The 14529-nt window shown below is 70.1% G+C and overlaps 2 protein-coding genes across 2 annotated transcripts in view; one reads left to right on the forward strand and one right to left on the reverse strand.

The window, feature by feature from the left end:
* INPPL1 (inositol polyphosphate phosphatase like 1) overlaps positions 1–2047 on the forward strand; it is a 33788-nt gene extending 31741 nt beyond the window's left edge. The window contains exons 27-28 of the mRNA XM_090030871.1: positions 163–296; positions 693–2047. Of these exons, the coding sequence (XP_089886997.1) occupies positions 163–296; positions 693–783 (225 nt within the window). The 3' untranslated portion in view covers positions 784–2047. The remainder of the gene's footprint in view (positions 1–162; positions 297–692) is intronic.
* A 2570-nt stretch (positions 2048–4617) lies between these two features.
* On the reverse strand, positions 4618–8243 carry PHOX2A (paired like homeobox 2A). Its single transcript, XM_090031792.1, has 3 exons — positions 7958–8243; positions 7687–7874; positions 4618–5066 (listed from the first exon to the last, which is right to left on the reverse strand). Exons 1-3 carry the CDS (start codon positions 8169–8171, stop codon positions 4626–4628), a joined length of 843 nt encoding a protein of 280 aa, XP_089887918.1. The 5' UTR covers positions 8172–8243; the 3' UTR covers positions 4618–4625.
* Positions 8244–14529: the final 6286 nt, after the last annotated feature.

Below are 14529 nucleotides of genomic sequence, written 5' to 3' on the forward strand. Positions count from 1 at the left end.
CTGCACAATGGGGATACAGACCCCGCGCAGCTCCTGAGGCCCCCTCCCTGGGGCGAGAGGGGTTGCAGTCAGCGCCGGGATGGGGATGGGGATGAGGGGGGCAGGGGGTGGGCAGACACACCAAGAGCTGCCCACTGCCCCCGTCTTGTCTGTCCCGTGCAGGCCGTGTGCCAGGGGGGCCGGAGCAGCGCCAGCCTGGACGAGCCCAGCGTGGGCGCCTGGCTGCGGGCCCTCGGGCTGGAGCGGTACGAGGAGGGGCTCATTCACAACGGCTGGGACGACCTCGAGTTCCTCAGGTGAGTGCTGAGGGCGGGGGTCCTGCACGGCCTGCCCCTGCTCCAGGGCTCTGGCAGGGGGTGCTGCTGGCACATCCGTGAGCCCCGGGGCTGGGAAGGGGCAACAGCTGTGGGGCAGAAAGCGTTGGTGGGCCAGGGGCAGCGTTGGCTCTCCTGTGGCCTCAGCAGGTCCCCGTTGCTGGGGGCATCCAGAGCCTCCTCGTGGCAGCTCGGGCACGGTCGCCCGTGGCGGGCACAAGGCCTCTGTGCACTACCAGGGGGTGCTGGTTCCCGCTCTGCCCCCGGGGAGAGTGCAGGTGATGCAGCCCCCATCGCCTGGAGCCGTGGAGGGTGGTTATGGGGTGGGGGAAAAGGCGGCAAGGATTAATCCGTGGGTGCTCCCGCTCCCCCTCGCAGCGACATCACGGAGGAGGACCTGGAGGAGGCCGGGGTGATGGATCCCAACCACAAGCACCTCCTGCTGGACAACCTGAGGCTCAGGAAATAGTGGGACCCCGCATGGCCCCGGACACGCCGCCCTCCCCAGGCCGGCGGGGGGGTCCCTGCAGCCATCCCTGCCCCGCGGGGAGGACACGGGGCGATGACCCGGAGCGCTGGGTCTGTGCCCCGCGCCGCAGCTCTGCGCTGAGTATTCCCTGTGCCTTCCAGGAGGACTCGAGCTGGAGACCCCCAAACCCGGGGGGACGTGGGGGGCCAGCGTGGTCCAGGCTGCTCCATTTCCATGCAGCCTCCTGCTCTTTTAAATTATTGCTTATTTATTGTCGGAGGGGGTGGGCATTTGTGACCAGGCCGTGCCTTGAGGGGGGGTTCAGTCCAGCCAGCGTGGTTTGGGACCCCGCCAAGCCCTGGAGGGGCCTCAGCACTGGGGCATGGGGGCTGAAGGGGACACGGCAGAGAGCAGCTGGCGACATGCCTGGCCCCCCCAGGGATGGAGGCTGCATTAGCTGGGGGATACCCTGAGACTGAAGGGGGCAAGTGGAGGGTCTCCAGGGCTGCAGCCCCAGCAACTGGAAGGGGCTTCAGCCCCTGCACCCCCAGCCTCACTGCCCCAAGTGCCCCACAGCCTCCTGGCCCCCTACAGCCCTGTTGCCCCCTCTGTTCAGCTGTTCGGGGGGGCACAGGGACAAAGTGGGTGTCCGGCAAGAGCTGGGCCACGCACCCGGTGCTTCCCGGTGCAGCAGCTCCCGCACTGGGGGCAAACCGGAGGGCGCTGGGATGGGAGCCATTGTGGACAGGGACCCAGCCCCACCACGGACACTTCCCTGGACCCTGAGCCACTCCTGCCACCCCCTGCCTCAGTTTCCCCACCTCCAAAGTGAGGGCAGACAAGACTTGCCAGCACAGCAGAGGTGCCCGGAGCTGTACAATGGAGACCGCGCGCCTTGCAGTCCTCGGTGACGGGACCCCAGGGGGGGAGAACCCACAAGCTGAAATGAAGGAGGCGCCCGGGCTCCAGCGCGGGGTGGACCCAGCGCCCGCGTGACAATCTCCCCTGCTGCCTCTCGGGTAGTTAGTGAGACGTGGTGTGACCTTAACCCCACTAACCCGCTGCCCGGGCCTCTCTGGCGGCTTTTTTAAAATCCCGAGCTATTTTTTTAATGTGTAATTTAAGCCGAAGGTTATTTCTCCCGGGGGAGGTGACCCCCAGGGCCCTCCCCCCGAAGCGGCAAGTTCTGCAGCCTTTGAGCTGGGTCCTCAGCACTGCCTGGATGATCACCTGCTCATGCAATAAAAGGGCTCATTTGCTTAGACCCCATTGCCTGGTCCAGATGCTTTCTCCGCCGTTGGGGGCCAGGGCTGCGGAGGGGAGGGCGGGGGATGGGGCTGGCTGGATTAATATTGGGCCCCGGGGCCAGAGGAGGCTGGAGGGCAGCGGGGAGGCAGCCTGGACCCCGACCCAACTGCACACACAGGCCGCGCTGTCCTGGGATTGGGGCCCGTAAAGGACCAGGACAGCCGGTTTCAGCTGCCCGAGCCTGGCGGTAGCTGCAGGCTGGAGGAATCGCCCCGTCGTGTCCCATGCCCGGGGCAGGCCCACGTGCCTGCAGTCTCCCCGCTTCCTGTCCCAAAATGCTTGTGGCAGGGGTGATGTGTCAGGCCCCACCTTGGTGCTCATACACCCTTTATTGTGCCCCCTCTCCACCACGAGGCAGGCCCGGGTAGTCCTCCTGAGCCGATGGGGAAACTGAGGCACGGCATGGGGCCCAAGCCCACGGAGGGCAGCCGTGCTGCAGAACCGGGCCAGCAACCCAGACGCCGTCTCCCGCGTGCCCTCGGGCGCCCGTGCCGCTCTCCAGTCGTGGCTATCCGGCCGCGGGCGACGGGTCGCTGGCAGAGAACGACACCGCTGGCGATCTCTCGGGACCGTCTGGAGCTCCCTGCGCAGCGCGGGGCGGGGCCCCCGTCGCACCGTGCCCCGCTCCTGCAGCACCAAACGGGCCCTGCCCCACGGCACAGGAGGGGCTGAGCCAACACTGCTACCTGGGGGGAGGAAACTGAGGGAGATGTGAAGTGAGGTGCCTAAGGCCACAGAGGGAGTCTGTGGCAGAGTCGGGAGCTGAATGCAGGCAGCCGGGGCTCGAACCCGTGCCCGTTCCCGTTCGTCTGCCAAGCAGCCAGATTTCATATGGCTCTCGTAGGGCTGGAGGGACCTCGCAAGCCCCTCGGGTCCAGCCCCTGCCCAGAGGCCGTTTGGAAGACAGAACCTCTCCTCGCAATGGCTGCGGGGATGGGCCCCCGCAAAAACATCCCAGGCCCCCGCATCTCCTCCCTCCCTGCAGTCCCAGTCCTGCCCCGGTGCAGCCCCCCGGCCGGCTCGTCAATAAATTAAGTTTTATTGGGATTAGCATCGTTGGCCAACGGGCTCAATAAATTACAGAACAGGTTAAAAAAAACCAAGCAAAAAACAGAGGTCCGCCAGGGAGAGGCTGGCCCCGGCCGCGCCGGCAGAGCCCCGGCAAGCGCCGGCCGCCCGTCGGGCCCGCAGCCCTGCTCGCCCGGCCCGGGGGGGCTCCCGCCCCGCCCCGCCCCGCCCCGCCCCGACGGCCGGCCCGGGGGGGCTCCCGCCCCGCCCCGCCCCGCCCCGCCCCGACGGCCGGCCCGGGGGGGCTCCCGCCCCGCCCCGCCCCGCCCCGACGGCCGGCCCGGGGGGGCTCCCGCCCCGCCCCGCCCCGACGGCCGGCGCGGCGCGGCGCGGCGGTGGGAGCGGCCTGCGAGGGCCCGCGCGCCGGGGCGTCCTCTCCGGACGGGGCGGGGGCCGCCAGCGCGGGAGGCCCCGCCCCCGGGGGGCACCCCCCTGGGCCCCGCGCGGGCGCGTCACGCCGCCGCCGCCGCGCAGGAGCGGGCAGCTGCTCCGGAGCCACCTCCGCTCCCGGCCCGTCGGCCCCGCCTGGCGCGGGAACCGTCTCGGCGGCCCGCAGGCACGCGGGCAGTGGCTCGGGCAAGGCCACGCCGCCGGGGGTCCGGCCCTGCCTTCAGCCCAGCCGCGGGGAAGAGGTCCGCGCACCCACGCGGCACCAGGGTCCTGCCCGCGCCTGTCGCACGGCTGAGGGAGCCCTTCTGCCCCGCCCGCCCGTGGCGTGGCACCGGACCGGAGGAGTGCCTGCTGCGCTCGCGTTGCACCCCCCCACGCAACTCGCACGTCGCCCTCGGGGCCGCGTCTCAGGTCCCGGGCCGCGCGGGGGAGCACGCCCTGCCCCGACATAAAGTGCTTGCTCTCCTCCGCCCGGGCTTTGGTGATGCTCCCCGTGGCTCCGGCCGCGCCCGCCCCGCCGCCGCCGCGTCCTGGGTGGGAGAGGCAGGGGCGCGCCCACGCGGCGGCGGCACTGCTTCGTGCTGCCCTCCGCCGAGACGCCTCTCGGGCCGGACGCGGTCAGGCCCCCCCCAGGGGTGTCACGCGGTGGCCACCAGTGTCCGTGGGGCGAGCCCGGAGCCGCGCGCGCAGAGCCGCCGGCGGCAGCCGGGTCCGGAGAAGCACGCCGCCGCGGCGAGGCCTGGGGGTGGGCGAGGGAGATGCAGAGGAGGGAAGCTGTCCTGTCCCGTGGGCCCATCCTGCAGCCCCCGACAGTGCCGGTGCTGCCGGGCGCGGCGCCCGTGGGGGCCGAGGGACCCCCTTCCTTCTCCGCTGCCGGCGGGGAGACCCCCCAGGGCCGAAAGGCCGGGGCTCAGCAAACCCAGGAAAGGCTCAGCGTGGCCTTCGGGCCCTGGGGGCAGCTCCCCGGCCGGGGCGAGACGGGGCGGGCGCCGCGGCACCGGGCTGGCTCGCTCGGGGGGCGCGAGTCCCGGCCCCGGCCGCCGGAGCCGGGCGGGGGGCGCGGCGGGCCCAGTCCATTAGAAGAGGTTCGTCTTGAGGGCGCTGGGCTTCCTGTGGAAGGAGGAGAGGACGCCGGAGAAGGGTCCGGGCATGGCCTCGGCCGGCTGCCAGGCCTTCAGCAGCTCGGCCGTGTTGCTGGGGCCGTTGCTAGTGCTGACCCCGGGCCAGAGAGGAGCCTTCAGGGGCTGGGCGGCGTGGCCGGGGGCCAGGCCCTGGCCCGTGCCGGGGCTGGGGCTCAGGCTGCTGCCGGGGCTGAGGCCCCCGGCGGCGGGCAGCGAGGCGGTGCTGTCGGGCGTGGGGCTGCAGTTGGACTCCTTGGACTCGTCGTCTTCCGAGGAGGAGCGCGGGTCCGGCTTCTTGCTGGCCGCGGCGCCGCCCCCGCCGCCCCCGCCGGCGCCCTTGGCGTTGGCCGCTCGCTCCTGCTTGCGGAACTTGGCGCGGCGGTTCTGGAACCAGACCTGCAGCGGGCGGCCGCGCCGCGGGAGAGCACAGAAGCGGGTCACGCGGGGCGCGGCGCGGGACAGCGCAGAAGCGGGTCACGCGGGGCGCGGCGCGGGACAGCGCAGAAGCGGGTCACGCGGGGCGCGGCGCGGGCTGGCGCTCCGCCGGCTCCCCCGCCTCTCCGGCCCGGCCCGCGGCAGAGGCGGGGGCAGCGGCTGCACGGCAGCCTCCCCTGAGCCCCGCTCCGCTTCTCCGGCAGCCGGCCGGCGCCCCCCGCCACCTACCCCCACGTCCGGCCGCTGCAGGGGTAAATGCTCCAGAGACCCCAGGCAGAGGCTGCAGGGGAAGGCGACCCCGCCCGGGGGAAGCCCCTCCCTGCCCCCAGATGCGGCCGGGACTCTCCGGCGCTGGTCCCGGCAGTACGGGGGAGCATCTCTTGCCCTCGAAGCCGCGGGGCCTGGCGCCAGGGCGGAGGCAGCCCGGCGGGACGCGGCCGTGCCCGGAGCGGGGCACCGCGCTTCCGGACCGAGCCCATGTCCGGAGGGCCCGGAGAGGCCGCCGCCGCCGCCGCCTCCGCCCCGACACGCGCGCGGCGCCCCGCGGGGCTCCCTGGCTCGGCCCGCTCCCCGCTCCCCGCTCCCCGCTGGGCAAGGGCGGGGGAGGCCACGGCCACGGAGCAGCTCGGACTCTGCCCGGGGAGCAGGTTCGCGCCCCCGCCCCGGCCGTCCCCAGGACGCGAGGGGCAAAGCCCCTCTCTCCTTCTGCCGTCCGAGGCTGGTGCCGGCAGCCCCCGCGCCGCCCCGCAGGCCGGCACCCTCTGGCAGCCGCGGCCGGCGGAGGCAGGGTCTCGCGTGACGGCCGGCCGGCCGGGCGGGACCTGACCCCTGCGGCCAGCGCCGGGTGCGGCGCGCTCGGGGCCGCGCGGGGCGGGGCGGGCGGGCGCGCAGCGCCAGCTTTTCTGGCGGTGTCTCCAGGCAAGAAGCAGGGGGAGGCCGGGTCCCGTCTCGCGGATCCAGCCGGCAGCCCACTCCGGACACCCGGGGAGGCCCCGATCCACGGGGCTTGGGCGGCTTGCAAATGCCGGCTGGTGCGCCGCAGCTCTCCCTGCACGGGCTGCTGGTGCCCTGCCCCTCCCGCCCTCGCCCCTTCCTCAGTTTCCCCGTGTGCCCTGAGGCCACTGGGCCGTGCTGCCTCCTCCACTGTGGGGTCCCGGCTTCCGGGCTTCGCTGCTTGACCCACCTGCTCCGCCCCGTGTCAGGGCTTGCAAGCCTCGCCGAGAGGCGCTGGCCGCAGCCGGGACGGGACCGGTGCTCCCGCTGGCCCCAGCCCGGAGGGCCCTGGCTGGAGGGTCTTGCCCTGCGCTCGGGGTCAGACCGACGCTGCAGTTGGGGCCAGGCAGGGGGTCCCCCCGTCCTCTGTCGTGGGGGCACTGGGGTCTCCTGAGCATCTCGGGTCAATCTTTGCAGCAGCAGGACGCTGGCGGCCGCGGGCCCCCGGCCTCCCCCGTGCCGGGGGGGGGCACGCCTGGTGCTGCCGAGTTTTGCTCAGGGGTCGGGCCCTGGGTTTGCCGGGGGGCTGATCCTGCCCGCGGCGGGGCTTGGACTAGACGTGACCTCGGCAGCTCCCCTCCACACGCACGTCTAGTACAGCACCGGGGGGGGGGGGGCCGCCTGGGCGGCTCCTGGGGTGCTCGTCGGCCTCAGCCCGGTGCTTCCCTCGGGCCTGGCCGCTGGGCTTCCCTCCTCCACGCCCCTGTGCTCCTGCCCCCTTCCCCGGGAAGCCCCTGCTTCCCTCGCCCGAGCCCCACCCAGAGGCAGCGGGTGGGCGCTGTGGGCCCCCGGCTGCTCCCCCCGTCCTCCGGTGGGGCAGGGGACCCCCAAATCTGCTGGAGATGGGCTGTTAAATCAGCCCAGCCTGAGACCATTGCCCCGCAGTGTGCCCTGGGCCCCGGCGGGCATTTACCTGGTGCACCCAAGTCTCTGCCCCCGGCTAAACCCGTCTCCTCGGGGGCCCGCCTTCTTGTGCGGAGCCTGCAGCGCCGAGCACGGGGGCGGGCGGGAGGGGCGGCGCTGTGCAGCCCCGGGGCAGCCCGCGGCGCCGTCCAGCCCCTCTCCTGCAGCGCTGCAGCCCCTGCCCCTCTGCACGGCCGAAACTGGGGTCCCCCGCACCGCTGTAAGTCCCGCAGGCGCCTGCCCGCTCCCCCTCGCGGCGCGCGGCTCCCGGCGGCCTCCTCCGCCCGCCCGAGCCGGGGCAGGGAGTCCCGGCTCGGCTCTCGGCCCCCTGCCAGGCTGAGGAGCCCCGGCCTCCGCCCTCCGCCTGCACCCCGCGCCCGCGGCCCCTCGGCCCGCAGCGGTGCACCCCCTGCCCCTGCCCCGGGCCCGGGCGAGGCCCGCAGCGGCCCCGCGGGAGCGCGGACGTGGGGGCGGGCCCCGGCCCCGGGCAGCCGCGTCGGGGCACGGGCACGGGGCTGCCCGGGAGGTCGCGGGCCCGGCTGGGGCGGCCCGCGAGGGCAGTCTCGTGCCCGCCCTGCCGCGGGCGCCGGCGCGCGGGGGGAAGGGGCGCGCGAGGTGCGGGGCAGCCCGGCCCGGCCCGGCCCCGGCCCGGCCCCGGCCCCGGCCCCGGCCCCGGCCGGCTCACCTGCACGCGGGCCTCGGTGAGGTCGATCTTGAGCGCCAGCTCCTCGCGCGTGTAGATGTCGGGGTAGTGCGTCTCGGCGAAGACGCGCTCCAGCTCCTTGAGCTGCGCGCTGGTGAAGGTGGTGCGGATGCGGCGCTGCTTGCGCTTCTCGTTGATGCCCGCCGGGTCGGAGAAGAACTTGTAGGGCACTGCGGGGGGAGCGCGCGTTAGCCGGGCCGGCCGCCCCCGCGCCCGCGCGGCGCCCGGGGGCGGCGGCCCGACGGCGCGGTACCTGCGGCGTAGGGCGAGGGCTGGTGGTCGCGCAGGGCGCCCAGCGCGCAGCTGGCGGCGGGCAGGGGCGGGCAGGCCGGGCTGGCGCCGAAGCCGCTCCGGATCGGGCTGTACTGGAAGGTGCCGGCCTGGCTGCAGGGGCTGAAGTCGGCGTAGGCGGACGCCTCCATGGCCGCCATGCAGGAGTCGTAGGAGTTGAGGTAGGAGTAATCCATGCCGGCCCCGACGGCGCGTCCGCCCCGTGCCGTGCCGTGCCGTCCGTCCGTGCGGGCGCCGCGGAGCAGGGCCGCGCCGCGCCGGGCCGAGCAGGCTTTTGCATGACAACGTGCGGGGCCCGGGGGGGATGCGGGGCCCAGGCCCCTCCCCGCCCCGCCCGCCCGCCCGGCCCTTAACCCTTTGCGGGGCCGCTCCTCCGGCCCGCGCCGGGGGGGCCTGAGTGCGCGGGCGGGGCGGGCGTGCCCGCGTGTGCGTGCGCTTTGGGGAGGCGAGCCGCGCGCGTGGGAGCACGGACGTGTCTGCCGGGCCGGGCGCTTGTCCGCGCGTGTGAGCGGAGGCGCCCGTAAGGCGTGCGGGAGTGTGTACACTTGCTGGTGTGTTTGGGAGCGGATGCGTCTTCGGGGGTGTGGATATGCTTGTGTTAGTGTGCGTGCGTGTGCGCATTGGGAAGTGGCAGCGTGTTTGTCTAAGTGTGGATGTGTCCGTGGGGTGTGTGCGCCGGTCTGTGTGTGTCGGGGTAGATGTGTTTATGGGGGGGTGTGCGTAGGCTTGTCTGTGTGTGTTTGGGAGTGGATGTGTCTGCGGGGGGGTGTGCATGTTAGAAGTGTGGATGTGTCAACGGGAGGTTTTACACTTGTCTGCATGTGTAGTACGTCTAACGTGCATGAGTAGATACGTCTAACGGGGTGTACGCTTGTTTGTGTGCGCGCTTGGGAGTGGATGTGTCTGTGTGTGTGTATCTATAGTCTCATGTGTGTGTCTGGGAATGGATAGGTCTGTGGGGGGGTTACTCTTGTCCGTGTGTGTGAGTAAATGTGTCTGTGTGTGCAAGGGTGTGTGTGTCTAGGAGTGTGGATGTGTCTAGTGTGTACACCTGTGTGTGTGTCTAAGCAGATGTTTCTGCGGGGTGTATATGCTTGTTTGTGTGTGTGTTTGGGAGTGGATGTGTCTAGTGTGTGTGTGTATGTTTGTGTGTGTGCTTGTCTGTGTTATTATGTGTGTCTGGGAGTGGATGTGTCTGGGGGGGTTGTATGTGTATATATACTTGTGTGTCTGTGAAGCGTGTGTGTGTGTCTAGAAGTGGATGTTTCTGTGCAGGGGGTGTGTATACGTGTGTGTGTGTGTGTGTTTGGGAGTGGATGTGTCTATGGGGGTGTGAACACTGGTCTGTGCGTGTATGTGTGTCCTGGAATAGCTATGTTGGGGTGGGGGGGCGTATGCTTATGTGTTTGGGAGTAGATGTGTCTGGTGTGTGTGTGTGTGTCTGTGTGTATGCTTGTCTGTGGGTCTGCGTGTGTCTGGGAGTGGATGCATTTGTGGAGGAAGGGGAAAGTGTATATACTTGTGTGTCTGGGTGCCTGAGAGTGGATATGTCTGTGTGTGTATGTGTGTATATACTTGTGTGTATGTGTTTATGGGATGTGTGTAAACATTTATGCTTGTGTGTGTGTATATGTGGCTGGGAGTGAATATGTGTGTGTGTGTTGTGAAGTGGATGTGCCTGGGAGGGTGGGTGTATATATGTGCACACTTGTCTGTGTGTGTGTTTGTGTCTGGGGGTGGATGTGTCTATGGGGGGGTATATAGGTATGCCTCTGTGTGTGTGTGTGTGTGTGTGTGTGTGTGTGTGTTACAGAGTGGATGGGTCTGGGAGGTGTGCATATGTATGCATGCTTGTCTGTGTGTGTGTATATCTGAGGTGGTTGGGCCTACAGGTGTGTGTGTGTTTGCATGCGTGTGTGTGCACGTACGCTTTTTCGCTGCATGTGTATGCTTGTCTGTGTGTGCAGGGTGGGTGTGTCTACAGGTGTGAGCATGTGTAGGCATGTGCCTATATGCTTGCCTGCATACGTGTGTGTGTGTGTGCTGCTCGTGTGAGAGATTGTATGTGTTGGTGTGCATGCACATGTGCACTTCTGGGTGTATACAAGCAAGTCCGCGTGTGCCTGTGTACACGCGTGTGTCCCGTGCCCGTGTCCCTCCCCGGTGCCTGAGCGGGCCCGGTGCCCTGCGCTGTGCCCGCGTGCGAGCAGGGCCGCGGGCCGCGGTGTGTGCACGCATGCACGCGCGTTGGGCCCTGGGGCGCTCGCCAGCACACAGGTGGGGGCTGTGCCGGGCTGCGGGCGCCCGGCACCTTCCCGCACCGCCGTGCCCTGTGCCCGGCTGGGGCCACGGCTTTCTCTGCTGCCCGGTCATTCATCGGTTAACATTTCCATTAATCCCTTTTCGAGGCAAATATCTCCCTTTCCATCTTCCTTCTAAGCAGCCCTGTCCTCCTCCCTAATTGAATCAGCTCACTTTCCCCTCATCAGACCCCGGGCTGTTGTGCTAGGCTTCTCGGCGGATGCACACGCGAGACACCCAGCCGGCGGGGGAGGCCGGTGCCCTGCACCTAGGCAGGGGGTGCAAGGGGAGGGTGGTCTCCATGCCAAGGGCTGGGGGGGCAGAGGTGCCACAGCGGGCCCAGGGGAGGAGAGGATGGGGCTCAAGGTGTCTGGGGGCACCGGCCCTGGCTCCACTGCAAGGGACGCGGTGCCAGGTGGAGCCCTGGCCGGCCCCAGCCCCAGCCGAGGCTGGGCCGATCCCTGGACCATGGTGCAAGGAGGGCTTTGCAGCGCAGTGCGCATGTGTGTGTGTGTGTGTGTGTGTGTGTGTGTGTGTGTGAGACAGAGAAGGGCACCCTTGTATTTGTGGCAGCAGGACAGGAGGGGCCGGGCGCGTGCACGGGCGGGGACAGGTGTGGGCACAGGGCACTGCGTGAGGTGCGCACCGAGCTGGGCCGGCGCGCGGGGCTCTCGGGGGCACACGCCCGCGCGCCCCACGCATCCCCGTGGCGTGCGCGGAAGCGCCTCTGGCGTGCGCATGCTCTGTAAGCAGGGGAGGGGGGGCTCGTGCACGCTGCCTGCGCGGCACGCGGGCGCACGCGTGTGCGGAGTCCCGAGGGAGGGCGCGGGTGTGCGGTTGCGGGGCTGCCCTCGCGTCTGCTTCCCCTGGGCTTTTCGTTTCCCTTCCTGCGAGCGCCGGGGCCTGGGGCATGCATGCGGCGGCCCTGCGGAGCCCGGGCGAGGGCCGCAAGCCCAGGGCGAGGCCTCCCTGTGCCGGTCTGCACCGGGGGCAGGTCGGGGTGGCACCGGCTCTGCTTCCCAAACGCCCTCCTTGTGCCTGGCAGCACGTGCAGAGCCTGGCCCGCCCCGCGGCGCTGCTCCCCCTCCCCCAGCTCTGTCGCGCCAGCCATCCATCTTCTGGACCCCCCCGACCGCGCCCATTCACCGGGGTCGGGAGATCCGTCTTGGGCCCTGTCAGAGGAGACACCTGCAGCTCCGCGAGGGCTCCTTTGTGCCCCCCGTCTCCGTGGGGCGCGGGGCCTGTCCCTCGCCAGCACCGCGCTCCTTCCCTGCTAGCCTCCGCCCTTCCCGGTGCTTCGCTGGGGCCCCTCGAGGCCGCCCGCGGCCTGGCAGCCTGTGCTTTGTGGGGCCACGGAGCACGTGCCCAGGGCAGGGGTTCCCACCATGCCCTGCCCTGCCTGCCCCCTGCACCGAGGGGCCCAGCCCCGCTGTGGGACGGCGCCCCGGTGCAGCCCCGGAGCAGGGGTCAAGGCGGGAGCGAAGTGCCGCGGCCAAGCCCCGCGGCTCCCGTCCCGGCGCAGGCGTGACTCTTGTCTACACACAGCTCCCAGGCACGGCGGGTTTCGGAGGCCGCCGTGGGCTGGGGCACCTCTCCGCACTGGGCTTGCACACACACGTTCACGTGCACGTGCATATATATAACCTCGCGTATAGATAGCGTATTTCCCCCCCCAAAACACCCAGGCTCACACGTTCATGCGCACACCTATGCGTGTGCCAGCCCGCATGCAGGTGGGCGCCTGGGTGCTTGCACACATCCAGGCACAAATGCACACACGTGTGTGTGCACGCACAGTTCCCTCCCCCCTCCCCACCATACTGATGCGACTCCCCCTGCATGCATGTCAAAGGCCCCTCGTTAGCACCCCGCGGGGGCCCATGAATAACCCAGAGGCTTTCAGGGACCCCCCCTCCAAGGGGCTTAGGGAGGATTAGGGGCATTTTCAAGACAAACACTTTCAGTCCGGGGACCGCCACAGCTAATTGCGGCTTTGTCATCCTGGAGATGCCTCGCTGCCCCCCTCCACCCCCAGCGCCGTCCAAGAGGGGTGGGGGCTCTGAGGCCTGCTAGGATCCAGCCCCTGCCAGGCACTGCAGCCTGCAGGGCCCTGGAGCTGGTGTGGCTCCTCCAAGGCCCGGGGGTATCACCCAGGACCGCGGGGCAGGGAGATGCTCCTGCTGCACCCACGGGGCAGGGGCTGGGGTCCCCGGGGGAACCCCTCGGCCCTTGGAGACCCGTGATCTCTGCCAGGGGGACATCGCTCCTCTGTGTGCTGGGGCGTGGGCCCGGCCCTCCATCCATCCACCCCCGGCGGACGTGCAGAAGCGGGAGGCACAGGCCTGGCCCCCCGACTCCTTTCTCCCCCCCGGAGCCGGGACCCTTTGATCCCCGGGGGCAGCCGAGAGAAGCGGAGCCCCCCGCTCCCCCCTTTTCTGCTCCCACCCCCCAGCTGCCGGGCTGCGGGGCTGGGCTGGCTGTCTCGGGGCCCAGGCAGGTTGCTAAACAAGCTAATTAGATCACGGAGATGGAAGCTGGCTGGTGAAAGAGAGCCCCAACTGTCAGGCTGCTGGAGCTGTGAAAAAGTTAATTCAATTAAGTTTTCCCTCTAAACTAATTAGGCAGCAATCTGCCACGCGAGAGCCAGAGCCGGGGGCAGGACTGGGGAGGGGGCCAAGGAGGGACAAAGAGGGAGGTGGACACAGCAGAGGGGGCGGGGGGACCACGGGATGGAGGAGACCAGGCGACAAGCAGGTGAGGTGCCCCGCTCGGCGTGGAGCTGAGGGGCTCAGGCCCTCGGGTCGGACACGTCTGCCCGGGTCCCTGCAAATGCCCCCGCCAGCGCCAGGCAGGGGACCAGCTCCCCCTGGCTGGAGGGGGATACGTCAGTCTGTGTCCCTCTGGAAATGCTCCGGCGTGGGTGCCTGGAAGTCTTTGGGCACGGTCCCGCGGGGTGTTTGCTGCCGGGAGGGGTCCGGCGGGGCTGGCGGAGGCGGCTGGCGGCGCGCTCCCAGCTCCGAAGGAAGTGGGGTCTTGCAGACACCCCAGAAAGCAGGCGGGATGTGGCCGCGTCCGCCTGAGCCTGCAGCCAGCCGCGGCGTGGAGGCCTCCCTTTCTCCCAAACGTGCTGTTAACTCTGGAGGCTAACGAAGCCACCGCCGTGCCACCAACTGCAGGCAGGCCGATGTGACCGCAGCCTTCGTAGCGGGGGGCTGCTCTCGGCCAGCCCGGACCACTTCCCAGGGCTGCCCCTGGGTGAGCGCAAGGCACTGAGCATGCCCCCCACCGTGCCCCGCGTGAGCCCAGCTTGTCCGCCCTGCGCACTAGGCCCCGCGTGGAGCTGCAGAGCCCGGCCTGTTGCAGCCGAGAGCTAAGGCTTTCGGGCTGTCATGATCTTCTCCGTTGTGCCGGCTCTGCAGGGGCTGGCTACGATTCAGGGGTGGCGGCAGGGATCGTGGCTCCGCTGGAGATGCAGGGGCTGCTTGGCCCCGGGGCTGTGCCGGGCCTCAGCACTCCCCGGTGCTAATCAGAGGGGCAAGGACAGGCCGGGCACTGCAGAGACGGGCTTGTGTTTGCACCCGAGTGCTTAGACACGACGGTGGCATCGATGGGCTGTGGCTAGAGACTGGGCCAGCACGCCTAGCACACCTTGCAAGCAGATGGATATGATCCTCTCGGGGAAACTGAGGCACAGGGCAGGAATATGCCCTGCCCCAGCTCGCCGGCCCCCCAGTCGTGCCCATCCACCGCAGACGGGTCCGCACCGCCTTCGCCATGGCTGAAGGCACTGTGGGGGCCTGGGCATCTGGGAAACGCAGCAAGGCCCCCGCTTGAGCTCTGGGTGCTCCCTCTCGCGGCTCTCCTGGCCTCCCTGCCCCTGGCAGCGTGGGGCACCAGGGTGGGAGGGAGCAAATCCTTCCCCTGTGGGTGCGCGAGTCCCTGGCATCGCCCGCGACCGCTGCACAGGGCCTTTCTCCCGGGCGCCGGGGTCCCGCGGCCCCGATCCGGCCGCGCACCCCATCCCTCCCACCTGCCGCCCCGCGCCATTGTTCATCCCAGCCCAGCTGAGGCCGCAGGGCCCGGGCCTGGCTCCCAGCGCCTGCTCCTAATCGAATTACGGCCGGCACGGGGCTGAGGGCTGGCGGTAATTGAATTTCTCCCGTCACCGCCTGATGTCCCCCCCTCTGCCTCTTGCCCAGGCTTTATTGTTTCTGGGCCGGGCGGCCGTGGAGC

The sequence above is a fragment of the Crocodylus siamensis genome, chromosome 1 (assembly GCF_052110815.1).
Source record: "Crocodylus siamensis isolate JL-2025a chromosome 1, ASM5211081v1, whole genome shotgun sequence".
Classification (NCBI taxonomy): Eukaryota; Metazoa; Chordata; order Crocodylia; family Crocodylidae; genus Crocodylus; species Crocodylus siamensis.

What these genes read in the sequence shown, in the direction of transcription:
- PHOX2A (XM_090031792.1), bottom strand. Translation starts at nt 8,171, where the DNA reads ATGGATTACTCCTACCTCAACTCCTACGACTCCTGCATGGCGGCCATG. An exon ending in GCCCTCGCCCTACGCCGCAG is followed by an intron (nt 7,875 to 7,957) that starts GTACCGCGCCGT and finishes CTCCCCCCGCAG; the next exon opens with TGCCCTACAAGTTCTTCTCC. An exon ending in TCACCGAGGCCCGCGTGCAG is followed by an intron (nt 5,067 to 7,686) that starts GTGAGCCGGCCG and finishes CGCCCGCTGCAG; the next exon opens with GTCTGGTTCCAGAACCGCCG.